This window comes from Orycteropus afer, unplaced genomic scaffold (genome assembly GCF_000298275.1).
Source record: "Orycteropus afer afer isolate SDZICR_OR568_19922 unplaced genomic scaffold, OryAfe1.0 scaffold00006, whole genome shotgun sequence".
Lineage (NCBI taxonomy): Eukaryota > Metazoa > Chordata > Mammalia > Tubulidentata > Orycteropodidae > Orycteropus > Orycteropus afer.
The window spans coordinates 19,104,430-19,131,785 of record NW_006921593.1 but is presented as its reverse complement, the minus strand read 5'-3'; the positions used below and the strand labels follow the sequence as shown (position 1 = coordinate 19,131,785).

Genomic DNA, 27,356 nt, shown 5'->3' with positions numbered 1-27,356 from the left:
CCCCTAGAGGACAGAGTGGAACTGCCCACAGGGTCTCCAAGGCTGTCATCTTTACCAAAACAGTCAGCCTCATGTTTCTCCTGCAGAGCTGGTTGATTCAAACAGCCAACCTTTTGATTAGCAGCTAAGTGTTTTAACCACTATGCCACCAGAGCTGCTCCCAGATCTCTACATGGGTTAAAGTTCATAGAACTACACACTAAACAAAAGTCGATTTTACTGTATGTTAATTTTAACGGTAACATTTTAAATTATGTAAAGAAACTAAAAAGTGGAAAAAGTATAGGTTGGAGAACAGTAGTCAGAAGAGGGTGGGACGCTGTGTTCCCATCAGACAGATGGAGCCTCAGGATGAGGACCCGGGAACGAAGGAGCACCTTCCGTGATGATGTGGGGCCCGTGCATCAAGAGGCAACCCCCTGAGATAGATGGCACCTGTCAACAGAGCCTCAGAGCACGTGCAGCAACGGGGACAGGACCACAGGGAGAAGCAGAGCCACCACCAGTAGCTCACAAACCTCCAGACGGGACTCAGCGGGCTGCAGGAGAGGAACGGCACAACCGCACAACCTGACTGAGGGTGTTTGTGGAACGCACATTCTCGTCTAGTCAGGGGCCCGTTCAACCCCACAGACCGCACTGTGGGCCTTAAGCAAGGATCAGTCCATGCTGCAGCTGTGACAGCAACAGCCACAGAACGAGAATCCTGGACACGGTCCCCTGGGGTGTCGATCAGGCCCTCTGGAGGGCCCGTACCCACGGCAGGCCCTTTGGAGCGTCCCAGGGACCCCTTCTTGTCCCTGCTTCTCCTGTTCCAGGGAGGGCCAGGACACGGCACTCAGGGGTGAAGGGAAGCTCTGAGTTGGTTTCCAAAAATGGGCCCCGGCTTTAATTCTCCTTGGCCCTGAGGACAATGCCTAAGGCCCTGCCCAGTGCTGCGGGAGCTGGGCAGGTGGCCAGCCCCACCTCCCAGGCTCTGCCCTGGGCTGTGGGGATCACTGTCCCTGTCTGTCTTGCAGGAATCCACCCAGAGCCCAACAGCTGCCTCTCAGCCCCATGCCTGAATGGGGGCACCTGTGTAGATGCTGACCAGGGCTACGTGTGCGAGTGCCCTGGGGGCTTCTCAGGCCTCGACTGCGGGGAGAGTATGTGTGGGTCAGGGCTGCGGGGGCTGGGGATGGGAGACCCAGGGCCCATCTTCAGACAGCACACTCAGTGAGAGTCAGGCAGGAGATGTGTGTGTGCAAACACCTGAGACTGTGTGTATATGAGTGTGTGTGTAGAAGAGTGGATGCGAGTGTGCATGTGTGAATGTGTGTGAACATGACTGCTGTGAATGTGTGTGGATGTGGATGTGTGTATTATGTGAGTGTACAAATGTGTGTGAATGTGTATGTGTGTGAGTGAATACATGGGTGTATTTGAGGGTGTGTGTGGATGCGTGTGGGTGTGTGAATGTGGATGTATATGTGAATGTGAGTATATGAACATGTGTGAACGTGTATGTGTGTGAATGAATATGTGAATGTATGTGAAGGTGTGTGGATGTGTGTGTGAAATATGTGGATGTGAGTGTGAACGTGTGCATGAGTGTGTGTGTGAATGTGGGGGGGTGCGAATGTGGACGTATATGTGAATGTGAATGTACGAATGTGTGTGAACATGTATGTGTGTGACTGAGTGAATACATAGATGTATGTGAGGGTGTGTGTGATGTGTGAAATATGTATGTGGGTGTGGGTGTCTGTGAACGTGTGTATGTATGAATGTGAGTGTATGAATGTGTGTAAATGTATGTGAATATATGGGTGAGTATATGAATGTGAGTGTGTGTATGTTTGTGAGTGCAGACACAGGGTCCTGTGGGGAGGTGGGCGGCAGCAGAGCAGGTGGGGTCACCTCCCGGGAGGCCTCCCTCTGTGGCAGGACTGTCCCACGGCTGTGAGTGTGTGTATATGTGTGAGCAGACACAGGGTTCCTGTGGGGAGGTGGGCAGCAGCAGAGCAGGTGGGGCCCTCCCTCTGTGGCAGGACTGTCCCACGACTGTGAGTGCCGTAATGGAGGGAGATGCCCTGACACCAACACCACCTTCTGCCAGTGCCCGCCGGGCTTCTTTGGACTCCTCTGTGAATTTGGTAGGTGGCCAGGGCTGGAGGTGGAGCGCCCTTCCCGCCCTGTCCCTCAGCATCCCTGTATCTAGAGTACAGATGGACAGGCAAATGAGCGGATGGACCAGCCAGGGAGTGAATGGGGCTTGGGCCTGGCCCCACACCATAGAGGCAGACCTTAGGCCACTGTCCCACAAAACCCCAGCCCCACCCCAGGAGGGTGCCTGCCACAGTGTGGCTGAACCTGGCCACCTCTGTGGGGACACGAGGTCTCCAGGAAGACATGTGGGGTGTGGGGCGGGGCTCCTTCCTTCTCTGCAGAAGTCACGGCCACACCCTGCAACATGAACACCCAGTGCCCCGATGGGGGTTACTGCATGGAGTATGGCGGGAGCTACCTCTGCGTCTGCCACACGGACCACAACACCAGCCACTGTGAGTGGGGCTGGCATCCTGGAGCTCTGGCGGGGGCTCTGGAATCAGGGACTTCTCCTGACGCAGCATGCACGTCCCGGAGCCCCTAACGGTCTGCTGACAGGCTGGAGGTCGCCTGTGTGTGCCCACATACTCAGAGGGGCACTGTTGAAAGTGCAGAAGCTGGCATAGTGACTGGTAATAAAGCCAGGCCAGTTGCCCTGGGGCTGTCCGACTCATGGTGACCCCACATGTCAGGGTACAGCTGCCCCACAGGACTGCCGGGGTTTGCAGTGGCTGATCTTTCACAAGCAGGTCCACAGGCTTTTCTTCCTGGCAGCTCTAGGTAGGCTTGAGCCACAGCCTTCCCAGACCAGCTGAGCACGTGACTGCTGGCACCTCCCAGGACACAGTCCACACCGCATGTGATTGGTCACGTGACCCAACATGGGGCAGCGGTGGCCCGGTGGCAATCCTTGCCTTCCACCCGGGGGACCCGGCTCAGGTCCCGGCCAGGGCACCTTGTCTGTCAGTGGAGGCTTCTGTGCTAGGATGTGAAACAGGTGTCAGTCAGCAGAGCTCCCAAACAAAGGCAGATGAGGAAGAAGGCTTGGCAAGTACTCGGAAATAGCCAGTGGGAGCCCTGTGGATCAGAGCAGCCCAGTCCCGCTGCAAATGAGATCCGCAGGAGTCTGGTCGGACTTGATGGCGGCTAAACGCAACCTCAAGTGATCACTGATGTTGGCACCTGGCAAACTCATGTGTAAGTGATGAGGCAGATGGTGATGTGACAGGAAGAGGGAACGTAAGTCCTAGGATCAAGAACAGGAGAGGCCCGTGAGAAGGGACCCAGCCCCACACACTGTACTGAAGCGGCCTTGGTTCCAGGCAGGGCGGCAGGCGTGCTGCACCCCCACCTCATCCCACCCCACCCCCGTCAGTGACTGTGCCCACTGGCGAACCAGGCACGTGCTCCAGGACCGCCCTCTGCCCTACAGCCCTGCCGTCGCCCTGTGACTCAGATCCCTGCTTCAACGGAGGCTCCTGCGATGCTCACGACGACTCGTACACGTGCGAGTGCCCACGCGGTTTCCACGGCCAGCACTGCGAGCAAGGTAGCAGGCGGGCGGCACCGCGTCAGCACCCTGGAGAGCAGCCGCGCGCGCGCGCGCTCCGCCTCCGCGCTTTTCCCAAGGGTTTCCAGCACCTGCTCCCCTCTGGGCCCGGCCTCGCATTCACTGCGCTGCGGTCCCTGCTGTGGGGCGCGTGATGCCCCCCACCCCAGCCTGCCTGACTGCCCACTCTGATTTTCCAACTCGCTTTTACAAGCACTACATTAAATTCTACCTTTCACGTGGCGGTCCTTGTGCCGCCTGACCTTGGGTGACCAGCTGTGGAGCCCACCAAGTGCTGGAGGACTCAAAAGACAGCCGTGGAATCGTGGGTCCTTCCCCCTCCTCAGTCTCCCCGTCTGTCTCTCTGCCCATCTCTCTCCACCCACAGTCAGGCCACGCCTGTGCAGCTCGGGGCCATGCAGGAATGGAGGGACGTGCAAGGAGGTGGGCACTGAGTACCACTGCAGCTGCCCCTACCGCTTCACCGGCAGACACTGTGAGATCGGTGCGTCCACACAGGGCGGGAGCGGCCACCACACTGGGCTGGACAGAGTGGGGGTGACCAACCCTGACCCCTGACCAGCGTCCCCATGGAGGTAGCTCCACCGGGGTTGCAGGGGCTGCAGGGTGGCCCTGACCCACGTGCCCCACCCCCAGGGAAGCCAGACTCGTGCGCCTCGGGCCCTTGCCACAACGGAGGCACATGCTTCCATTACATCGGCAAGTACAAGTGTGACTGCCCACCGGGCTTCTCCGGGCGCCACTGCGAGACTGGTGAGGGCACCAGGGCCTGCGCGGCCAGCGAGGGGAGGCTGGCGGGGCCTGGCGGGCACCTTGACCCTCCACATCCCTGCAGCCCCCTCCCCTTGTTTCCGGAGCCCATGTTTGAATGGAGCCACTTGCGAGGACTTGGGCACAGACTTCTCTTGCCACTGCCGAGCAGGATTCACTGGACGCCGGTGCCAGGCAGGTGAGCAGCAAGCCCACCACGTGTGGGCTTCATGGAGGAGGGGGCACCCATCAAGTACCATCTCTATCCCTGGGGGGAGGGGTGCACCTGGACAGCCAGTGCCCAATGTCAGAGCACCTCCACCTGCAAAGGGAAGGGGCACACAGCAAGGGGAGCAGGGGTCCCAGGCATGCACCTCCACCCACAGAGCTCCCGAGGAAGAACAGGTCCCAGGCAGGCAACCCATGTCCCACACCCTGTATTTGCACTGTGCTTCTGCATAGGTGAACCATAGGGACACCTCCCCCCCAGAGATGGAGTGCACCAGGCTGGCTTAGCCGGTACCCGGCTGGGCACAGACGTGGCAACTACAGTCTACAAACCCCCACCCACTCTTGCCCCTGCCACCTGCAGGGGGTCTGGAGCCATCCTCCTTGTGCCATGGTGACTCTCAGGCCCAGAGCATGGCAGACACACCCTATGGGGTCCATGCCACCATGCAGGCCTCCCCAAGGAGCACAGCCCCAATTCTAACCCCAGCCCTGTCCCCCACCCCACACTGTCTTCTCCATAGCTCCCGTGATAATGGGTCACTAAGGGCTTCCGTGCCTGGCAACAAAGAGGGGTGGTCAAACCCCCACTCACTGACTCTGCACATGAGGCAGCTGAAGCCAAGATGGCACCCAGGGCAGAGTCAGAAAATCAAGGTTCAACACCTTCCCCCACAAAAGGGTGAAGTAAAAGTACAGAAAATGTACGTTCCTACTGGGAACACTGGTGGCCTAATGCCTAGGGCATCTGACTGCTAACCAGAAGTCTAGCTGTTCAAACCCACCAGCCACTCCTCGGAAGGAAGGGTGGGCAATCTACTTCTGTAGTGATACCACCTCAGAAACCCAAGGAGGAGTTGCTATGAGTCAGATCTGACTTGATGACAGTGGGTTGGGTTGGTTGGTTGTTACTGGGAACACAGACTGTAAGATAAAAACAGCTCATTAAGGGTGGGGAGGGCCACTCTTGGTGATAACTGACCCAGTTCACCAAGAACACATAATCACTATCAACAATGAATCTAGGAAATTGGAAGTTGTCAAAAATGAAATGGAATGCATAAAGACCAATATCCTAGGCATCAGTGAGCTGAAATGGACTGGCATTGACCATTTTGAATCAGACAATCATATGGTCTACTATGCTGGGAATGACAAATGAAGGGGCGTGGCATCAGTTAATCATCAAGAAGAACATTTCAAGATCTATCCTGAAGTACAATGCTGTCAGTGATAGGACAATATCCATACATTTATAAGGAAGACCAGTTAATAAACCGTTATTCAAATTTATGCACCAACCACTAAAACCAAAAGTGAAGAAATTGAAGATTTTTCCCAATTTCTACAGTCGGAAATTGACCAAACATGCAATCAAGATGTGTTGAGAATTACTGGTGATTGAAATGCAAAAGTTGGAAACAAAGAAGAAAGACTAGTAATTGGAAAATATGGCCTTGGTGATAGAAATGACACTGGAGATCACATGCTAGCATTTTCCATGACCAACACCTTATTCACTGCAGATACCTCACCAGATGAAATACACAGGAGTCAAACTGACTACATCTGTGGAAAGAAGAGATGGAGAGGCTCATTGTTATCAGTCAGAATAAGGCCAAGAGCTGGCTGTAGAACTGATTATCAATTGCTTGTGTGCAAGTTCAAGTTGAAGCTGAAGAAACTTTAGAGAACATCTGAAGAAGAGATTTGACACCAATGACTGAAGCCCAGACGAGTTGTGGGATGACATCAAGGACCTCATCCATGAAGAAAGCAAAAAGTCATTTAAAAGAGAGGAAGGGAAGAAAAGAAATGGATGTCAGAAGAGGCTCTCAAACGTGTTGCTGATTGGAGAGTAAAGTGAACAGATGAAATAATGAAATGAAGAGCTGAACAGATTTCAAAGGGCAGCTTGAGAGGGCAAAGTATTATAATGAAATGTGCAAAAACCTGGAGTTGGTAAATCAAAGGGTAAGAACATGCTTGGCATTTCTCAAGCTGAAAGAAAAAATTCAAGCCTCAAGTTGCAATATTGAAAGGTTCTACTGGCAAAATATTGAATGATGCAGGAAACATCAAAAGAGGGTAGAAGGAATACACACAGTCACTCTATCTAAAAGAACCAGTCAGTCTTCATCCATTTCGGGATGAAATGATCAAGAACCAATGGCATTGAAGGAAGAAGTCCAAGCTGCACTGAAGGAGTTGGTGAAAAACAAGGCTCCAGGAATTGATGGAATACCCACTGAGGTATTTCAACAAACAGATGCTGTGCTGGAGGCACTTACTTAGCTATACAAAGAAATGTGGAAGACAGCTACCTGTCCAACCAACTGGAAGAGATTCATATTTGTGCCCTTTCCAAAGAAAGGTGATCCCACAGAATGTGTGAATTATGAAACAATACCATTGACATCACATGCAAGGACAATCTTGCTGAGGATCTGCTGTAACAGTACATTGACAGGGAACTATCAGAAACTCCAGCCAGGTTCAGAAGAGGATGTGGAACAAGGAATTATCATTGCTTATGTCAGATGGATCGTGGCTGAAAGCAAAGGATACCAGAAACCTGTGTTTTATTGACTGTGCAAGGCATTTAACTGTGTGGGTCATAACAAAGTATGGGTAACATTGTGAAGAATGGGAATTCTAGAACACTTAATTGTGCTTATGAGGAACCTGTACATAGACTAGGAAGCTGTCATTCAAACAGAACAAGGGGATACTGCGTGGTTTAAAGTCAGGAAGGGTGTGTGTCAGAGTTATATCCTTTCACCATACGTATTCACTCTGTATGCTGAGCAAACAATCTGGGAACATGGACTATATGAAGAAGAATGCAGCATCAGGATTGGAGGAAGACTCGCTAACAACCTGTGATATACAAATAACACAACCTTGCTTGCTGAGAGTGCAGAGGACTTGAAGCATTTATTGATGAAGATCAAAGATCAGTATGGATTAAACCTCAACAAAAACAGTGTAAAACAAGAATCCCCACGACTTTTCCTTCATGATTATATGCAGCTTCATGATAAAGGGAGAAAAGGTTGAAGTTGTGAAGGATTTCATTTCACTTGGATCCACAGTCAACATCCATGAGAGCAGCAGTCGAGAAATCACCCAACGCGCTGCAGCAGATGTGTTGTAAAAGACCTCTCTAAAGCTTTAAATAGCAAAGACGCCACTTGGAGAACTTAGGTCCGCCCGGCCCCAGCCGTGCTAAAACAGCCTCACAGGCATGGGAAACCTGGACAGGGAATAAGGAAGATCTCAGAATAACTGATGCCTCTGAACGATGGTGCTGGTGAAGAATATGGACTATAGCAGGGACTGCCAGGAGAACGAAAAAGTACAGCTGGAATGCTCCTTACAAGTGAGGATGGTGAGGCTTCATCTTGTGAACTTTGGACGTGTTCTCAGGAGGGACTGGGCCCTGGAGAAGGACATCACGCTTGGTAGAGTAGAGGGGCAGCAAAAAAGAGGAAGACCCTCAACGAGATGGACTGACATGGTGGCTGCAGTGATGGGCTCCAGCACAGCAACGATGTGAGGCTGGCTCAGGATCGGGCAGTGTACACAGTGGTACACAGGGTTGCTGCAAGCTGGGACCGACTCAAAGGCACCTAACAACAGCAACAGTAACATTCAAGTATCTAAAACAGTAGCCTGATATCAAGCAAAAATCAGCAGACTACAGGGGAAATTGACAATCCACCAAGCCATCATAAGAGTGTGACTTTTCAAACCACATCTCTCAATTAATGGCAGATTAAGAAGCCCAACTCAGTCAAGATGGAAGAGTAGGGCAACATCATTAACAGCTGAGCTAATGGATAAAATCCCCAAATCCGAATGCCCTGTTGTCAATACATGCGGAATTCTGCACCCAGTGGTTCGCAAATCCACACGTTTCTCAAGTTCACTGGACCCATTTACAAAATGGTAACGCATCTGGCCATAAAGCAAGCCTTTTTGTTAAATGTAGAAGATGAAGAACCATGCAGTTTCCACTCTCTGGACCTAAGCAATTTCATTACTAATAAGAAGGTACATTTTTCCTGGAATTGGACTCACTCCCATGCTTCCAGCCAAACAATAAACAGGCATATACAGTGAACATTTACACCAGGCAGGTACACTCCTTGGAAGAATCAACCATGAAAGACCAGAAGGGCAGTATTTGCACAGGGAGATAGCTCAGAGGGCAGGAGTGCAGAGGAAAGAAGGACACAGGGAAGAGGTAACTGCAGGGAGCAAGTGGGAAGAGAGCAGCCACGTTACAGCGATTGCAGTCAATGTCATGAAAGAAAATGTGTATGAACTGTTACGTGGAAAATGAATTTGCTGTGTCAGTTTTCGTGCAAATCACAATTTAAAAAAACTTAAAGTTTTAAATCTCTGTGTTTGAAGTTGGACTTTTCTAAAGTTATTTTTAAACAACTGGGTCAAAAAAATCATGATGGATATTAAAATATTTTAGATAAGTAATAACAAGCACTTTCTACATCAAAAGTTGTGTGATGCAGGAAAAGCAGTGTTATGACAAGTTCATAGCCTTCAATGCCCATGTTGGAAAAAGAAAAGTGCAAAATTAATGAGCCACATTTCCAGTTCCAGAAGTTAACAAAATGAAGAAGAAGGAAAGACAATGAAGATAAGAGCTGTCATGAAATAGAAATCAAGGATATGAAAGAAAAGGTCAACAGAGCTCTGAGTAAGTATTGGAAAAGCATAATACCATGGACAAACCTTTATCAAGACTGATCAAGAAAACGGAGTAAAACTAAAAATCGCTACAAATGGAGAGGAGAACATAACTGCAGACACAGAAGACATTAAAAAGGTAGTGGAATATGACCAACACCTCCATACAAATGAATTAAAAGCCTTGGAAGAAACGGACATGATATGCATAGAAAAATGTAAGTGACCAAAAGGGCCTCAGGGGAAACAGAAAGCCTGCATGGTCCTGTGAACTACTGAGAGAAGCTGAAGCGATGGTTCAACCATTTTCTACAAAGAAAGGGCAGGTCCAGATGATTTTATGGGGGTTGCTGTTGTTATGTGCCGTTGAGTCGGACCCGACTCATAGTGACCCCTTCTTGGGTTTCTGAGGCAGTATCACTACGGAAGTGGATCGCCCAACCTTCCTTCTGAGGAGTGCCTGGTGGGTTTGAACCACCAGCCTTCTGGTGGTTAGCAGTCAAGTGCTTTAGGCACTATGCTACCAGAGCTCCCATTTTACAGGTAAATTCTGCCAAACTACCAGGAAACACATCAGTGCAGTATCAGCCTAACTCTTCCCAAGAGTGGAAATCAGCTCCCTGAGGTCAATACAACCTTGATACCAAAGCCAGATACTGACATAGGGATAAGGAGAACTAGGAGTCCAGGAAACACATGATTAACAGTTGCAAAAATCCTAGATAAGGTATTAACGAGTCAGCCTAATGGTCCGTAGAAATGATATCCACATTACCGTGTCAGGGCTGCAAGGGACAGTGTATGTGAGAGGATCAGCTGCATCAGCTAGTTCGAGGAGACGAATCCCACAAGACTCAGGAAATGCACACTGTGTACCCAGTAATCCCTGCCCATTCCTGAAATCAGTTCTCGGCAAATACAGGATGTAAGTCCTTCCTTTACACAGGACGAACGGGGCATGACACGCCCAGCTCCAATGTCAGATACAACGGGGCTCATCCAGGGGCTGAGAAGAGATGTGAGGGGGGGCAGAGCCCCACGTGCACATGATCCTGCAGAGGGTGTGCCCAGCCACGGCGGGACCGGTGCCGCGTGGGAGCGCCCCGAGAGAGGGGCAGGCCCCTAACACACCACGTGTGTTCAGGGGAGGCAGGGACACCAGCTCCAGCTTCAGGTCGTCAAGGATCTGAAATTCAACAGCTATTCTGTGGAGCTGACCCCTTAGAACAAAACTCACGTGTGCATTTCTGGGGCTCCGGCCACTGCCCCGTCACCGAGCCTTGCTTCCCTGGCCCCCCAGAAGTGGACGAGTGCCAGCCCCAGCCTTGCCTGCACGGGGGCTCCTGCCAGGACCAAGTCTCAGGCTACGTGTGCCTCTGCAGCCCAGGATACAAAGGCGCCCGCTGCGAGCAGGGTGAGTCCCGGCCCACGCTGGCCTTGGCCAGAAGAGTCGGCGTAGGCAGTAGAGGAAAGACTCAGGCCCCATGGCCTTGTGGCCAGTCCTGGCTCTCCTGGGCCAGTCTGTCTGGACACTGCAGGCTGGGCTGGGGCTGACCTCGGGCCCTGCCTCCGGTCCAGCAGACTCTGGCCTGGGGAGCAGAGACATGGGAAGGGGAGAGAGGGAAGGCCCTGCACCAGCCGGGCCCTCATGCCTTCCTAGGGCTCAGACTCACACAACCAGACCCCAACTCAGGCAGTCTGGGTGCGGTGGGCTCCACGGGGCTTGTGTCCTGTCCCCAGAGATCAACGAGTGTGCAGAACAGCCTTGTCAGAATGGGGGCTCCTGCAGGGACCTCCTGGGGGCTTTCCTGTGCCAGTGCCCCACAGGGTTCACGGGGGTCCACTGTGAGACAGGTAAGGGTTCCCTCAGGTGGGTCCCAGCGGGCAGCTCCCCCCACCTTCTCACACCCTGGGAAACCCCAATATCTCGGCCACAAGTCTGTTTGCAACACACACAGAGCCTGGGCCTCAGAGGGGCAGGGTCCATGCACCCCTGATGGGCAGGCCTCCTAGAGAGGGACCCCGGGTGCACCCTGGGGAGGGAGGGGGGCTGCAGGCAGGCCGATTGAGGGGTCTGAGCCGCGACAGCACCGAGGGGTGCCCCCAGCCCCGCTCTCCTGGCCCATTTCTTGCCTCCCCTCCCTTCTTCCTGCTCTCCTCTCCTCCCGCCCCCAGACCCCCCGCGGCCCCCGCCCCAGCGTGGCGCTGATTCCGAGGCTCTCTGGGTATTCTCCAGAGGTGGATGCCTGCGACTCCAGCCCCTGTCAACATGGAGGCGCCTGTGAGAACGACGCTGGCGCCTACCTGTGTGTCTGTCCCGAGGGCTTCTTCGGCTACCACTGTGAGACAGGTAGGGTGGGCGGGGCCGGCCGCTGCTCCCCCCACCTCCCCGTGCGGCCTGAGGCCTCTCCCTGGCCCTCCGCCCATCTGGTCCCCTCTTGGTCCTAGGACGACCGTTCCAGGCCCCGCTGTGCTCCAGCACCCCCCACGTCTCTGCCCCAGTCCCAGGTGGGCAGGAGCTGGGGGGATGCGGCCGCCTAGCACTGTACCCCACTCTGACTGGCTGCGCTGGGCCCGCCTCCCTGAGCTGGCCCCACACAACAGGCTGGCAGCAAGCAATGGGTGGGGTCAGATGTCACCCTTGTGGAGGGCCCCGTCCAGCAAGAGTCGGACAAACCACCCTGCACAGAAGGTGCCTGCAGCAGGGCACCGTGCTGGGAGGAGAAGCTGCTGCACCGCAGGCGGGGGGGCGGGGGCAGCTGGGGGCGGTGAGAGCTGCAGGCCGCTCGGAGGACCGCGAGCACTTGGGGCTGTGCCGCATCGCTGCACAGTCCTGGGCAGGCCTGGTTCGCTATTTTACCCAGCACTTCACTGTGAGCAGAGGGCCCTGGGCTCTGACAGTGATGAGGGGCTGCCAGGCCACTCAAGGGCCTCAAGGGCCAGGGACCAGGTTGTTTGCAGGTGTTTCCTGGGGTGACAGCAGGAACAAGGGAGATAGGCCCTGGACACTGCCTCCCCCAAGCCTCAGAGCTCAAAAGAGGCCGGCTGAGCCTCACTTCCCCCCTGGCCCACACTGTGCTCATCGCACCCCAAACTGCTCCTCTGCTAGGACACCAAGGCAGTGACTGCACCCCGGGAGTGGGGCGCAGCAGTGTGCCCCCCCAGCAAGTGCTGACCAGTTCCAATATCACTCCACCCACCCTGTGACCTCTCCACCCTCCCCCTGACCTTGCCACCCACCCCATGACCTCTGCACCTTCCCGGGTGACCCCTCCACCCACCCCATGACCTCTGCACCTTCCCGGGTGACCCTTCCACCCACCCCATGACCTCTCAATCTTCCTAGGTGACCCTTCCACCCTCCACCTGACCCAACCACCCACCCTGTGACCTCTTCACCTTCCTGGGTGACCCCTCCACCCACTCCATGACCATTCCACCTTCCTCGGTGATCCCTCCACTTTCCTGGGTGACTCCTCCACTCTCCCCGACCCCACCACCCACCTCATGACCTCTCCACCTTCCTCGTGATCTCTCCACTCTCCTGGGTAACCCCTCCACCCTCCCCGTGACCTCTCCACCTACCCTGTGACCGCTCCATCCTCACCCTGACCCCGCCACCCCACAGACCTGCAGAGCAGCAGGACCCAGCGTCCCTCAGAGCAAGGACCTGGCAGGTTAGGGGTGCCAGACAAGCTGTCATCAGCACTCACAGTGACCCCTTGTCCCCACACAGTGAGTGACCCTTGCTTCTCCAGCCCCTGCGGGAGCCATGGTTACTGCCTGGCCAGCAACGGGTCGCATAGCTGCACCTGCAAAGTGGGCTACACCGGCCAGAACTGTGCCAAAGGTGAGGCTGGGAGCCCCCCCCCCCGCCCCCTCCCCGAGTGGAGCTACCTGGGTAGGCTGAGGCCAGCCCAGGGCTGAAGTCCCCTTGAGCAGGGAGGGTGGGGTAGAGTTCCCCAGGTGAGCACTGCAGGATGCCACAGGCATAGGTGTGTCAGCACCCCTCAGGAAGCACCTGCTGCAGCCCACCCGGGGGCTGGGAGAGGGCCCCACGCCCCTGACCCCGCCCGCAGCGGGAGGTGCCGGCCTGGGGGCGGGGCTTCCTGCGCACCTGACCACGCCCATTTACCGGGACCCTGGAAGAGCTCCTCCCGCCCACCGGCCTCAAGGTGGAGCGGGTGGAGGAGAGCGGCGTGTCCATCTCCTGGCTCCCGCCCGAGGGCCCGGCGGTCGGGCAGAGGCTGGATGGCTACGCGGTCACCTATGCCTCAGCCGATGGCGCCTTCCGCCGCACGGACTTCGTGGAGCGTGACCGCTCCACCCACCAGCTGCGCGCCCTGGCAGCTGGCCGGGCCTACAGCATCTCCGTGTTCTCGGTCAAGCGCAACGCCAATAACAAAAATGACATCAGCCGGCCTGCGGTGATGCTGGTCCGCACGCGTGAGTCTGCCGGCCACGCGTCCCGAGACCCCAGAGAAGGGAGTGGGGGGCAGATGTGCCGAGAGGCTGTCCACTGTGGGGTCTGCATGAGCCAGAGGTGAGGGGGGACGGGAGGTGGGGAGGGAAGAGTAAGTACAGGCTCTACCTCCTCAGAGCCAGGTCTCCAGGGGACAGGTGTGTGCGTGCGGGGGGGGTGGGGTGGGGGCTCTGGGATGTGCTCTCCACCTCTGAGGAGTGTGAGGGTTGGGGACTCACACCCACACCCCCTCCCGGTCCACTCTTCCTGCTGGGTCCAGCATGGCCCACATCCTACCCGGAACGCTCACCAGTAGAACGATAGCCAGGGCAGGAGAGAGAGGGGACCCCTAGGTTCCCATGTGCCAGGAATGATGCAGTCACATCTGGCCCAAGGGGTGTCACTTGCAAACCTCATCTCCGCCCCAGCTGGCCTGCTGCACCCCGCCTGCCCTTGAGGAGTAGGGGCACCAGCATTGGCTGAGCAGCCCCGTGTCCCCCAGGGCCCCGCCCTGTTGAGGGCTTCGAGGTCACCAACGTGACGGCCAGCACCATCTCTGTGCGCTGGGCTCTACACCAGATCCGCCATGCCACAGTCAGCAAAGTCCGTGTGTCCATCCGCCACCCTGAGGCCAGTGGGGACCAGTCCACCGATTTGGACAGGAGTGTGGACAAGTTCACATTCGGGTAAAAGGCTACAATGCAACCCCAGTGGCCCTGGGTCCCCATGGTGGAAGCAGGGGGTCCTCTCTGTCTGCCCACTCCTCCGCTCCACACTGTCCTAGACCCCTCCAAACCACCTGGGGGCACAAGCTCACTGTGCACCCAGTCTACCGCCAGGTGGGGGCAGGGACACTGCACCATCCGGTCCCCTGGGGACCTCCTCCTGCCTGGGAGGTTGGGAGAAGCAAGTGCTAGAAGCAAGGAGTCCCCTAGAGCCCCAGCGTTCCCACGTGAGCAGGTCCCGAGAGTGCTCAGCCACCCAGATACTGTGGGTGGGGCGCCAGGGGACACCTGTGTCAGCAGAAAGCACTAGAGGTTTTCAAACTTGAAAGCAAACTTGTTTTTAGAGCCTCGAAGAGAGGAACACTTAGGGACCCTACCCAGTGCAGCCGTCTGTCCTGGGCTGATACCACTTACTCTTATAATGTGTGGCTGAGGTTGGGACCCGGATGCAGAGTGAGGACCCTCAGGGTGCTGTGTTTTCAGCTGTTGGGGGGTCTCTCCCTGCTTCCCTCTTTGGGTTTGTTGTTAATCTGTGGCTGAGTTTGTAGTTTGTTAGTTTGATGCTTAGAAAAAACCCACTGCCATCAAGCTAATTCTTACTCACAGTGCCCCTAGAAGACAGAGTAGAACTGCTCCACTGGGTTTCTAAGGCTGTCAGTCTTCACAGAAGCAGACTGCCTCATCTTTCTCCCACAGAGTGGCAGGGGCTTCAAATCACTGACATTTTGGAGAGCTTAACCACTGTGCTACCAGGGCTTCTAGAGACCCCTTGTTGTTGTTATGTGCCGTCGAGTAGGACCCGACACATAGCGACCCCTCCTTGGGTTTCCGAGGCAGTATCACTACGGAAGTAGATTGCCCAACCTTCCATCCGAGGAGTGGCTGGTGGGTTTGAACCGCCAGCCTTCTGGTTAGCAGTCAAGTGCCTTAGGCACTATGCCACCAGAGCTCCCAGAGACCCCTAGGATTGCCTTAAACTTACTTTGATGTTTATGAAACACGTTCAGAGCAGGTATATAAGCCTCTGGTGCTGAGTCCCTCTGGATTAAACACAGCCACAGAACGAAGGGCAGCTGCACCAACCCCAGTCAGAATGGCTGCTGGTGCAATGGAAGCACCAGAGTCCCGAGTCGCCATGAGTCGGAATCGACGCGACGGCAGTGGCTTCGGGTTTGGGTTTGGTGGTGACACTTAGGAGAACCATTTCTCAATCTGAAAACCCAGCTGGATCCCTCGGCTCCTGTCCCTGGTGGGTCCTGTGGGCTGGTTGTCAACCAGAGAGAGTTCCAGTCCCTTCTCAGAGTGGTCAGGGGCAAAAAGGACAGACAGATGTGAGTGGAGGGTGCTGGTTTAGAGCATTTCCACAGTTCAGGCCGGCTCACCCAGAACATTTCAGCAGGTCCAGCTCAGAGCAGCCTCTGCTCATGGTCCCCGGGGGTAGAGAGTCCGGAAGGCCTGCCCTGAGGGGTGGCTCAGGGGCAAGGCACTTGGGAACCCAGGTACACTCCTGTCCCGAGCCCCTGCACTCAGCCCATGGGGACCCAGCTGTACACTCAGCAGATGTCCCTGCACTTGGCCCGTGGGGACCCCGGCGTGTCTGTCCCCTCTCTGCCCAGAGCATTGGCAGTGCTTGGCCACGTGCTCCTGCTTTTTGGGGTTGCCTTGACTCTTCATGATTTCTACCCAACCCCTCCAGTGACTTGAGATGGCTTAGGTTAAAAGCACAAACAGCACCCATGGTGAGCACTTGGTGGCCACATCCACCCCTCCCCAGGGTGGCCTCCCCGTGGCCACACCCTCCTCAAGGCAGCCAGCCAGAGCACAAAGGACCTGAGATGCTCCCGTCCTTCCCTTCCCTCCACACAGGGCCCTGCTGCCAGGAAGGAGGTACACCATCCACATGATCACCCTCAGTGGGCTTGGGCCAGGGGACAACCCCAGTGAGAGTCTGGCCACTGCCCCGCTGCACGTGTGGACCCGTAAGTAGACCTGTGTGGCCTCTGGGCCATGCAGAACCTTCTGGAAGCTCTGGACTCCTTCTAGCATCCCTCAGTCCTCCCGAGCGTGGCCATATGAGAAACCAGCCCCTGGCTGAGGGCATCCCAGACGGCAGCACATCCCTGGGATCTCCGCTCTGGAGACAGCTGTCCAGGGCCACCTTCTGCCCGGGCACACGCCCAGCACCCACTCTCAATGGCTCCTCCATGAGGCCCTGGTTGAACAAGGGACCTCTGAGAGAGGGACACAGGAGCCTGGTGGTCAACAACACCCATGGCCCACTCTGGATGAGCCCCATGGGGTCAAGGGCAAGGAGGAGAAGCCCACTCCCCACGCCTGCCTTCTCCAGCTCCAGAGTGGGAGGGGTGAGAGTGGTGGGCTAACACACCTCACGGAGGTGGGCTGCACAGGGAGGGGCAGCTAATGGAATAAGGGTGTGGGGTGTGGGGCTGGAGTAGGGCCTCATCTGGGGGGACAGTGCCCCTACCATAACTCAGACACTGCCCACCTTGGGGAGGCCTAGGGCAGGCCTAGGGGCAGGGGAGTCAGCCCAGATCCCAAAGCACTGGGACCCCAAACCTAGTCTTTGAAGCCCACCTCCATCTATGCCAGGAGCAGTAGACTGCTGTGAGTGTGCTGCAAGCCAGGGTGCACCCTACTGCCCCAGACTGGAGCATGGTATCCTGGGGGCCAACAGCCCGGCCACACCCCCCAGACTCCTGTCAGCAGCCCTTCCGCTTGCATTAGAGACACAAGGGTGCTGAGTTGTAAAAACTGAATGTGGCTCTTGGGCTTAAAGAGTCCGTGTCACCCTCAAAGTGGGCCCTGTGTGAGGACCTGGTTCCTGCGGCCCCATCTTCACCCTCAACCCCTGCCTTGTCCAGGGCCCCTGCCTCCAGCAAACCTGACGGCTGCCCGGGTCACAGCCACCTCCGCTCACGTGGTCTGGGACACTCCCCCCCTGGACATTGTGCTGGAGGCCTACGTCATCAACGTGAGCACCAGCCAGAGCACCAAGAGCCGCTACGTCCCCAATGGGAAGCTGGTGTCCTACGTGGTTCGTGACCTCACACCTGGGTGGCGGTACCAGCTCTCGGTGACGGCTGTGCAGAGCACTGAGCAGGGCCAGGTGCACAGCGAGCCTGCCCACCTCTACATCATCACCTGTACGTGTGGCACTTCCGAGGACGCCCCATGGAGGGGAGCCGGAGCCAGGGCAGGGGAGCTGCTGGGCACGGGGCTTGAGCTGGGCCATGCAGGACCTGGGGCCTCCTCTAGCTGGACACTGGGTCCTGCGTGGGCCTGTGTGAGGCCAGTGCAGGGTCTGGGGAAGCAGGGGCTCTGAGAGGACAGGCAGGGGTCGAGGTTACCCTCCCACGGGCATGCCGGTGCAGCTCAGAGCTGTCACCGTCCCCTGGGGTGCACGTGCTGCTCTGAGAGCTGTCAAACCTGCTCCCCCTCTGGCTTCCAGAGCATCCAGGGGTCCAGGTCACAGGGCAAGGGGTGAACGTGGGGGGCACCTGGGGTGAAGGGTCTGGCCCTGACCCAGTGAGCCACCTGCACTGAGCATGGAACAGGTCCCACATGTCTGTCTGGCCGTGCACCTAATTCCTGGGGAGGATGGAGGCTAGGGCCTACAGCCCCAGACCAGCACCAATGTGAGTGGGCGGGGGGGTCCTGCCCTGAAAGCTGCCCCCACCCTCCCAGCATACACGCCCCCACATGGTTCTTCACCCCAGCACCTCAAGGGCCTGCACCCATTCTCCTTCCCCATCTGCAGCCCAGAGGGACAGCACCGACAGACACTGGCACCAAGGCAACCATCCCCGGGGCCCCAGAAATAGGCCCCCTCCAGCACGCCTGCCAGAGCTGCGTCCGCTCAGCGACCGAGGTGCCTCTGCTGCAGTGACCCAGCCCCCCAGGTACATGGCAGCCACACACCCGCCAGCAGCCCTGGCCACTGCTCCAAGGTGGCTGCCAGTGGCCAGGCACAAAGCTCAGGCCATAGCGGGCCCTCCCCGGCAGGTTCTCCGAGCTGGTGGACGGCAGGGGACGTGTGAGTGCCAGGTTCAGCGGCCTGTCCAGCAAGTCAGTCACCCTCAGAGCACGTGAGTGTACCCACCACCCATCTTGGGGTGTGGCCAGCTCACCCCACTATGAAGAGCCCTGGACTTAGACCACCCAGAGCCAACGTGGACCCAGCTGCAGGTGGCACCCTGGGGCCCAAAGGATGACATGGGGGCTGCTGGTGGTATGCCAGGAAGACAGCAAAACGCCCAGCACAAGAGTTGAGCATCACTTGGTGGGGGGGCAGGAGGACGTGAGGTCCCCGCCCAAGCGGCACCAGGGAGGCCCCGTCCTGACCGGTAGAGACCCTCCCTGGCTTCGATCTGAGAAGCGAGGCCCACCGTGAGTGGCCCAGCCTTTGGGGTTGGGTCCTGCTCTGTTGGGGCTACCTGCTTGGCAGGCTGACCTTCCCCAGAGCCCTGCCTCCCAGTGCATCAGTCTGGCCGTGCTGCAGCTGAGTGATGGGTACACATGCCTGGCCCTGCCCACTCAGCAGATGAGAGAGCGCAGCGGGAGCCTGCCCCACCCCAGCAGGCCTATGACGCTGGCACGGCAGCCCGGGACAAGGCATCACGAGGAGGGGGGCAGTCCTCACTCTCACCTGTGAAGCCAGGTGCTGATGGCACGGAGCTCTGGCTGAGCCTAGTCCCTCAGTTAATGAGCCAAGCATTCCCCAGGCACGGGAGGAGGGGTGTGCACAAAGAGGGTGACAAAGAGTAGGCAGGGCACCCCAACCTATGGTGACCAGCAGAGGGGTGACTGGGAGAGTGTGCTGCCCACAGGGTGCCCCTGCAGTGCGGGCAGAGGCACGAGAGCCGACTGGGAAGGACTGAGGTCAGGGCCCTGAGTGCAGAACAAGGCAGGCAGGCTGGACAGAGGCCACGTAGCCCCTGGGAAGCAGGGTGGCCCTGGACCACGGAGGGCACAGCCAAGTAGGCTGAGGCTGCAGGGAAGCCTGGGCAGGCCTGTTGGGCGGCTCCGGAAATGGCAGGGCAGGCCATGGAGGGGTAAGCAAGCAGATGCCGAGGGCCCAGGTGCCCCAGGCCCTGATCGGGGGCTCCACACCGCCAGCCTGGCGGCCACTCATGGCTTGATTGCTTCTAGAGCCCACAGCCCCAGCACAGCTGGAGAGCCCAGAGGGAGCCCCCAAGCCCACTAGCCCGGCCCTGCAGCTGTCGGATCCCAGCCACAAGGAGAGCGAGCGTAAGTCGGGGTGAACTGAATTCAGGGCAGCAGAGAGCGGCCAAAGGCCTCCCCAGCCTGTAAGTGACAAGGAATGAGGACACAGGACCCCCATCAGTGGTCACTGGTGGCTACTGTCACCACCAGGGCAATGCCTGTGGGTACCGTGGCAACCCCAGCATCACTGATGGGACACCGCACTATCACGTGCCTCCCAGGGGCCAGAGGGCACACAGCCACCACCTGGGAGCATTTCTGCACAAAACACCTGAACCTGAATCTTAGCAAGACCCTCATACTAGTGACCAAGTTACAGGAGTGAGGGAGCGAGGGAGAGGGCCATGGCAAGAGAGTCAGGGGAGGGAGAGGGAGAGCCCACGGGACCAATGCCTGTGTCCCCACAACAAACAGAGGCAAGGAGAGGCCGTTAAAGATGTAACAGACTTGGAGCTAGAATCAAGAGGCAACGTGTGGCCCTGTGTAACTCCTTACACTCTTGGGGAGTCCCTGTGGCTTGTGGTTGAGTGAGGAGAGCCATCTCCCCCTTTGAGACACACCTCACTTACAGGCTGAGGACAGAGAAGAGCTATCTGTCCCGTAACTGCTATCAGAGTTGCTCGGAAATTCTTCAGCAAGAGAGAAAGAGCGGAGACAGAGGGCCAGGAGAGAGAGAGAGAGAGAGAGAGAGGCGGAGACAGAGGGACGGGATCACGGTGGAAGCCAGGGGACGGCCACAGGGCTTCAGGCCTGACTCTAGGTGGTATCGCCCACTTTCATTATAAAAAGGACTTTAAGGCCCACACTCAGCATGAGCATGTCAGATGTCCAGGATGGCAGAGGGAGAAGGGAGGAAAGGTGACAGGGCAGTGAGGGACCAGGTGATGGAGTGGTCCCAGGTGGCCAGTGGGGCCGTCCCCTGGGAAGCTGCTGAGGGGTGCCGCGAGGAATGGGTGGGATGTGGGATGTGCGCACAAGTGCTAGGGTGCGGTGGCAGAGGGGGAGCCGGCCTCCTGCAGCATCGTCCACGGTGGGCGCACCCAAGTCTCTTCTGTGTTTCTCAGGACTCTTTAAGGGTCCACAGGGCAATCTCAGTGAAGCTCACAGGGGGTCTGAGCGGACACTGGTGGAGGCCACGACCCCACCGCTGGACACTCCCGCTCTTCCCCCTCAGTGCGGCAGAGCAGTGACTCCAGGGAGAGGGCCAGGGCAGGAGGAGGCCTGGCTGTGGGGGCAGCCTAGCCTGGAAGGCCAGGCTACAGTGGGACAGGCCCCTTCCTCCCACTCTCCGTCCCCCTCCCTGTATGAGGTCAGGGCCAGCACTCCCATTGCCCGTAGTAGGTACAGCGAGAGAAGGGAGACTGCGAGTAGCTGTCTCTGAGGAGGAGGCCACGTCAGCCAGCACACCCGGGCCCAACTGACCCCACGGCTTTGTTCCAGACGGCTCCAGGGACTGCTCAGAAAACCCCTGTCAGAACGGAGGCACCTGTGTGCCCAGTGCCAACGCCCACAGCTGCGCCTGTAGCCCAGGCTTCAAAGGCTGGCACTGTGAGCTTGGTAAGTGGAGGCCCAGGCCCCTTGGCCCCGGGACACTGAGCAGTCATCTCTAACACCCACTGCTACCCGGACAGGACTGCATGCAGCCAGTCATACCACACGGCCTCCCACCGGCGGCGCCTGGACGGGCTAGTGTCCCTGAGCCCAGGGCCTCAGGCCAAAGCATTCGGACTCTGGGGTCTGGCAACAACACCCACAGTGACCATGGGCAGTGACAGGATGATGCAGGCCAGGCGCAGGTGGTGTTGGGAGGGAATGAGTCAGGGGCGGAGCTTGGACCCATGATGCCTGTGGACACAGGCAGGAGCCACAGGGCGTCCAGCCTGCCCACTTTTTCCCACGGCTGGGCAGGGAACACACCCTAAACCACCACCTTCTCCCCTGCCCCCTGTCACAGCCTGTACAAAGGTGCCCCAACCCTGCACACGCCTGTTCTCCGAGACCAAGTCCGTGCAGGTCTGGGAAGGAGGCGTTTGTCACCACGTGTAAGTTGGCTTCTCTCTCAGCCGTACCTCATCAGGCACCTGGCTTCTCGCTGTTGCACAAAGCCTAGCTCACCAGCCCCTCACTAAGTATGGCGGTTTGGGAATCTGCCACCAGTCATCTCCACGTGACCAATTAGGAAAGGAGGCTGAGGGGCTGAATAACTCATCTACAGCTGTGACAGGAGCTCTGGTGGCGAAGTGCCTGAGGCCCTTGACTGCTGACCACAAGGCCAGCAGTTCAAGCCCACCAGCCACTCCTCCGAAGGAAGGCTGGGCAATCTACTCCCGTAGTGATACTGCCTTGGAAACCCAAGGAGGGGTCGCTATGAGTTGGGTCCGACTCAACCGCACATAACAACAGAGCTGTGGCAGAGGCCTGGAACCCAAACCCCCGGGCCTGGCCTCAGCCCTCCTTCCTTGCGCCCTGAGCAGCAGCATCCACGACGCCAGGGCCAAGTACACACAGGTCCCAGGAAGAGGGAAGCCCCCTCCTTTTCCTCCTCAGGTCACGAGAACTGGAGAGTCACTCGTGCCAGAGTCACAATGCAGCTTAGGCCACCACACCACACCTGTTTCCCCACATGTGAAATGGGCTGAGAGGGAGGTTGGCTAGCTCCTCTCAGGACCTATCTTGTGACTGTCGTATGACGCCACGAGTTGCAAACACTGAGTGCCTACTCTGTGCCAGGCCCGGTTCAAAGCACAGGCTCATCAGGGAACAAAGTAGGCCAAGCCCTCCCTAAGAATCCTGATGTTCTCTGAGGAGACAGACAATAAAAACACAATGCGTGTGTTAGAGGGCCTTCTAGAAGGTGACAGTGCTAAAGAAGAGAGGGGTGACCAGGGAAGACCAGGAGTGCCAGGTCAGGATGCAGTCTGCAGCATTAAGCAGGGGATCAGGGTAAGCCTTGTGGGAGAGGCGGCATTCAACACTTGGAGAAGAGGACCACCTGAAGGAAGAACATTCAGGCTGACGATGAAGCAGGAGCGTGTATGTCTGGGGCTGGAACAGAGCGATGGAGGGGCAGCCACGCAGGGCCTGGGGGCCTTGTAAGGACTCTGGCTTCGTTCTCGGAGGAAAGGAAGCCACCGAAGGGCTGTGAGCAGAGGTGCGCGACCCCTGACGACGTGGGTGAAAGGTCACTCTGCTACCCTGAGGGAAGCTGAAGGCCGGAGTGTGAGGGAGAGAGCTCCACTGAAGCTTGAACACGAAGCCCAGCTTAGTATGTAGCAGGCTGCATCAAAGGGGCTGCTTCGTAAGGGTTTTGGCAATCTGCATTCACAGGGATCTGAACTTGGATTCTGTGGGATGATGGTCCACCTGTGCCTGTCTTATGTGTTAGACACCCACCAAGTACCTGACAAGGACACTCCATCACTTATGTGCAGTTTTCCATCTTTTTAATTAACCACCATCTTTAAAGTCAGTTTCTTGTATCGAGCATATAGTTGGGTCTTGTTTTGTGTCCGGTCTGATGATCTTTTATAGGAGTTTTTAGACCACTGACATGTAATGTAACTGTCAACGTGGTTGGGTTGACACTTACCACCTTGCTATGTATGTTCTCTCGTCTATTTCTGCCCCTTGCTACCCCCACCACCACTTCTGCCTTTTGGATTACTTCTTTGATTCCATTTCATCTCTACCATTGCCTTCTTGGTTATATTTCTTCAGCTAGTTTATTTGGGGAGAGGGGTTGCTCTAGGATTTACAATATACATCTCCAACTTATCATAGTATACCTTCAATTACTATTATACAACTCAAGCGTAATGCAAGAGCCTTCAACAGCATGCTCCTCCTTTCCCTTCCCATCCCCTGAACTATTGTTCTCACACTGATTTCCACACATGCGATGAGATGCATAATCTTATTTTTCCTCTTTTGAAAATGTTTTGAAAGTGAAAATGTCATTATATCTACTTGGCTATCCACCATCTCCACTATTCTTTATCTCTTTGTGTAGATCAAGTTTTCCTTTGCCCAAGAATTTACTGAACCATTTCCTACAGTGCAGGTCTGCTGAAGATGAATTCTCTCTGCTTTTATTCATCTGAAACAAAGGATTTCCATTTCAGCTTCATTCCTGAAGGATATATTTGCTGGTATAGAATTCCTGACTTTTTCTTTCAGCACTTCAATGATGTAATCCCTTTGTCTCCTGGCTTGTATAGTTTCACAAAAGACTGCAACCATTGTTCTCTCTGTTCCTCTGTATGTAATGTTTTTCACAACCTCTAGCCCCCATGGCTGCTTTTCTCTTTAGTTCTGTATTTGAACATTTATCATATGCTTTAGTATGGGTTTGCATATGTGTGTTGATTGTGTTTGGAGTGTGTTAAGTATCTTGTATCTCTGAGCTTATAACATTCATCAAATTTGAAATTTTTTGACTAATACTTCTTCAATTTTCTGTCTCTGTTTCCATCCCCTCCTTCTGGGACTCCATTTAGGAATGTGTTAGATTGATACTGTCTCAAAGTTGACTGAGGCTCTGTCCCACATCTGTCTTATTTTCTCTCTGCACTTCATTTTGGATAGACTCTATTGCTGTGCCTTCAAGATCAATGATATTTTCTTCTGCAGTATCTAATCTACCAGTAATCCCATCCCCAAACATTTTCACTTCAGACACTGTATTATCCTCTATATTAGTTCCACTGAGTTCTTGCTTATTGTTGTTAGGTACTGTTGAGTCAATTTGGACTCATAGCAACTCTGTGGTGTTCCTGTGCCATCCTCACAATCCCTGGTATGTGTAAGCCCATCACTGCAGCCACTGTGTCCATCCATCTTGTTGAGAGTCTTCCCCTTTTTCGCTGACCCTTTAAACAAGCATATTCTTCTCCAGGGACTGGTCCCTTCTGACATGACCAAAGTAGGTGAGATGAAGTCTGGCCATTCTCGCTTCCAAGGGGCATTGCAGCTGCAATTCTTCCAGGACAGATTTGCTCATCCTTCTGACCAAAACAACAACCAAAAAAAACCCACTGCCAATGAGTTCATTATGACTCATAGCAAACTCCACTGGGTTTTCAAGGCTGTAAATCTTTACAGAAGTAGATTGTCCCATCTTCCTTCCACGGAGCATCTGCTGGGTTTGAAACACCAATCTTCTGGTCTTACCCACTATGCTACCAGAGCTCCTTAAATGGTCATTTTTCTCCCTTGGAGTCTCTGGGTGGATTAGAACCTCCAGCCTTTCAGTTAGCAGCCAAATACTTAATTAACCACTGTGCCTCCAGGGCTCCTAATCCTTCTGACAGCCCATGGTATTTTTAGTATTCTTTGCCAACACCACAATTCAAAAGCATCAACTCTTTTTTGGTCTTTCTTATTCATCGTCAGCTTTCATGTGCATATGAGGTGACTTAAAATACCATGGCTTGGGTTAGGTGCACCTTGCTCTTCAAAGTGACATCTTTGCTACTTTACACTTTAAAGAGGTCTGTTGTAGATTTGCTCAGTGCAATATGACATCTGGTTTCTTAACTGCTGCATCCATGAGTGTTGACCGTGGAGCTAAGTAAAATGAAATACTTCAATCTTTTTTTTCTCCATTTATTGTGATGTTGTTTATTGGTCCAGTTGTGAGGATTTGTTTTCTTTATGTTGAGGTGTAATCCATCCTAAGACTTTAGTTTTTGATCTTCATCAGTAAGTATGTCAAGTCATCTTCACTTTCAGCAAGCAAGGTTGTGTCATCTGCATATTGCAGGTTGTTAAATGAGTCTTCCTCCAAAACTGATGTATGTTCTTCGTCACACAGTCCAGCTTCCTGGGTTATTTGCTCATCAGACAGAAAAAGTATGGTGAAAGGATACAACCCTGATTCACACCCTTCCTGATTTTAAACCATGCAGTATCTACTTGTTCTACTCAAACGACAGCCTCTTGGTCTATGTTCAGGTTCCTCATAAGCACAATTATGTGTTCCAGAATTCCCATTCTTTACAATGTTATCCATATTTTGTTATGATCCACAGAGTTGAATGCCTTTACAGAGTTGATAAAACACAGGTAAACAACTTTCTGGTGTTTTCTGCTTTCAGCCAAGATCCATCTGACATCAGCAGTGGTACCCCTTGTTCCACATCCTCTTCTGAATCTAGCTTGCATTTCTGGAAACTCCTTGTCAATATACTGCTATACCCATTTTTTAATTATCTTCAGCAAAATCTTACTTGTATATGGTATTAATAATATTGTTTGATACCTTCCACATTCTGTTGGATCAGCTTTCTTTGGAATGGGCACAAATGTAGATCTCTTCCAGTCACTTGGCCAGGTAGCTGTCTTCCAGATTTCTTGGCATAAATGAGTAAGTGCCTCCAGGACTGCATCCATTTGTTGAAACATCATTCATGAAGCCTTGTTTTTTGCCAATTCCTTTAGTGCAGCTTGGACTTCAATACCATCGGTTCTTGATCTTATGCTACCTCCTGAAATGGCTGAATGGTGACCAAGTGTTTTTGGTAGTGACTCTTGTATATTCCTTCCATCTTCTTTTGATGCTTCCTGCATCATGCAATATTTAGCCATTGTTGTTGTTTGTTGTTATGTGCCGTCGAGTCAGCCCTGACTCATAGCGACCCCTCCTTGGGTTTCCGAGGCAGTATCACTACGGAAGTAGGATTGCCCAACCTTCCTTCCGAGGAGTGGCTGGTGGGTTTGAACCACCAGCCTTCTGGTTAGCAGTCAAGTGCCTTAGCCACTATGCTACCTATTTAGCCATAGTCTCCTTCAATACGGCAACTCCAGGTTTGAATTTTTCCTTCAGTTCTTTCAGCTTGAGAAATGCCAAACTTTGCTTCCCTTTTGGTTTTCTAACTCCAAGTCTTTGCACACTTCACTATAATACTTTACTATGTTTTCTCAAGCTGCCTTTTCAAATCTTCTGTTCAGCTCTTTTATCATTTCTTCCACTTGCTTTAGCTACTCTGTTTAAGAACAAGTTTCAGAGTCTCTTCTGACACCCATTTTGTTTTTTCTTCCTTTCCTGTCTTTTTAATGGCCTTTTGTTTTCTTCGTTTATCATGTTCTTGATATCATCCCACAACTTGTCTCATTTTTGGTCACTGGTGTTCAATGCATCAAAACTATTCTTCAGATGGTCTCTAAATTCAAGTGTGATATACTCAAGGATATATTTTGGCTCTCATGGACTTTAATTTTCTTTAGTTTCAACTGGAACTTGCATATGAGCAATTGATGGTCTGTTGCACAGTCAGCTCCTGGCTTTGTTTTGCCTGATATTTCAATATCCATTGCCTCTTTCCCCAGATGTTGTTGATCTGATTCCTGTGTATTCCAACTGGTGAGGTCCACATGCAGAGCTGCTGTTTATGTTGTTGAAAAAAGGTATTCCCAACGAATAAATCATTAATCTAGCAAAATTCTATCATGCAATCTCCAGCATCCTATCTATCACCAAGACCATATTTTTCAACTACCAATGATTCTGTTTTCAAATTATGCATTCCAATCACCAGTCAATACATCTTTTTTTTTTTTTTTAGGATTTTTTTTTTTT

General features: G+C 54.4%; 1 protein-coding gene across 1 annotated transcript in view; it reads left to right on the top strand.

The window, feature by feature from the left end:
• The window catches only part of SNED1 (sushi, nidogen and EGF like domains 1), a gene marked incomplete at its 5' end in the record, with an annotated part of 82,655 nt that overhangs the window by 47,254 nt on the left and 8,045 nt on the right, over positions 1-27,356 (top strand). The window contains 20 exons of the mRNA XM_007943330.1: positions 1,020-1,145; positions 2,031-2,135; positions 2,430-2,543; positions 3,521-3,637; positions 4,026-4,142; positions 4,295-4,411; positions 4,494-4,607; positions 10,650-10,763; positions 11,090-11,203; positions 11,586-11,699; positions 13,086-13,199; positions 13,499-13,795; positions 14,314-14,497; positions 16,403-16,515; positions 17,419-17,700; positions 18,315-18,456; positions 18,560-18,642; positions 19,706-19,814; positions 21,231-21,337; positions 21,735-21,822. Of these exons, the coding sequence (XP_007941521.1) occupies positions 1,020-1,145; positions 2,031-2,135; positions 2,430-2,543; positions 3,521-3,637; positions 4,026-4,142; positions 4,295-4,411; positions 4,494-4,607; positions 10,650-10,763; positions 11,090-11,203; positions 11,586-11,699; positions 13,086-13,199; positions 13,499-13,795; positions 14,314-14,497; positions 16,403-16,515; positions 17,419-17,700; positions 18,315-18,456; positions 18,560-18,642; positions 19,706-19,814; positions 21,231-21,337; positions 21,735-21,822 (2,671 nt within the window). The remainder of the gene's footprint in view (positions 1-1,019; positions 1,146-2,030; positions 2,136-2,429; positions 2,544-3,520; positions 3,638-4,025; positions 4,143-4,294; positions 4,412-4,493; positions 4,608-10,649; positions 10,764-11,089; positions 11,204-11,585; positions 11,700-13,085; positions 13,200-13,498; positions 13,796-14,313; positions 14,498-16,402; positions 16,516-17,418; positions 17,701-18,314; positions 18,457-18,559; positions 18,643-19,705; positions 19,815-21,230; positions 21,338-21,734; positions 21,823-27,356) is intronic.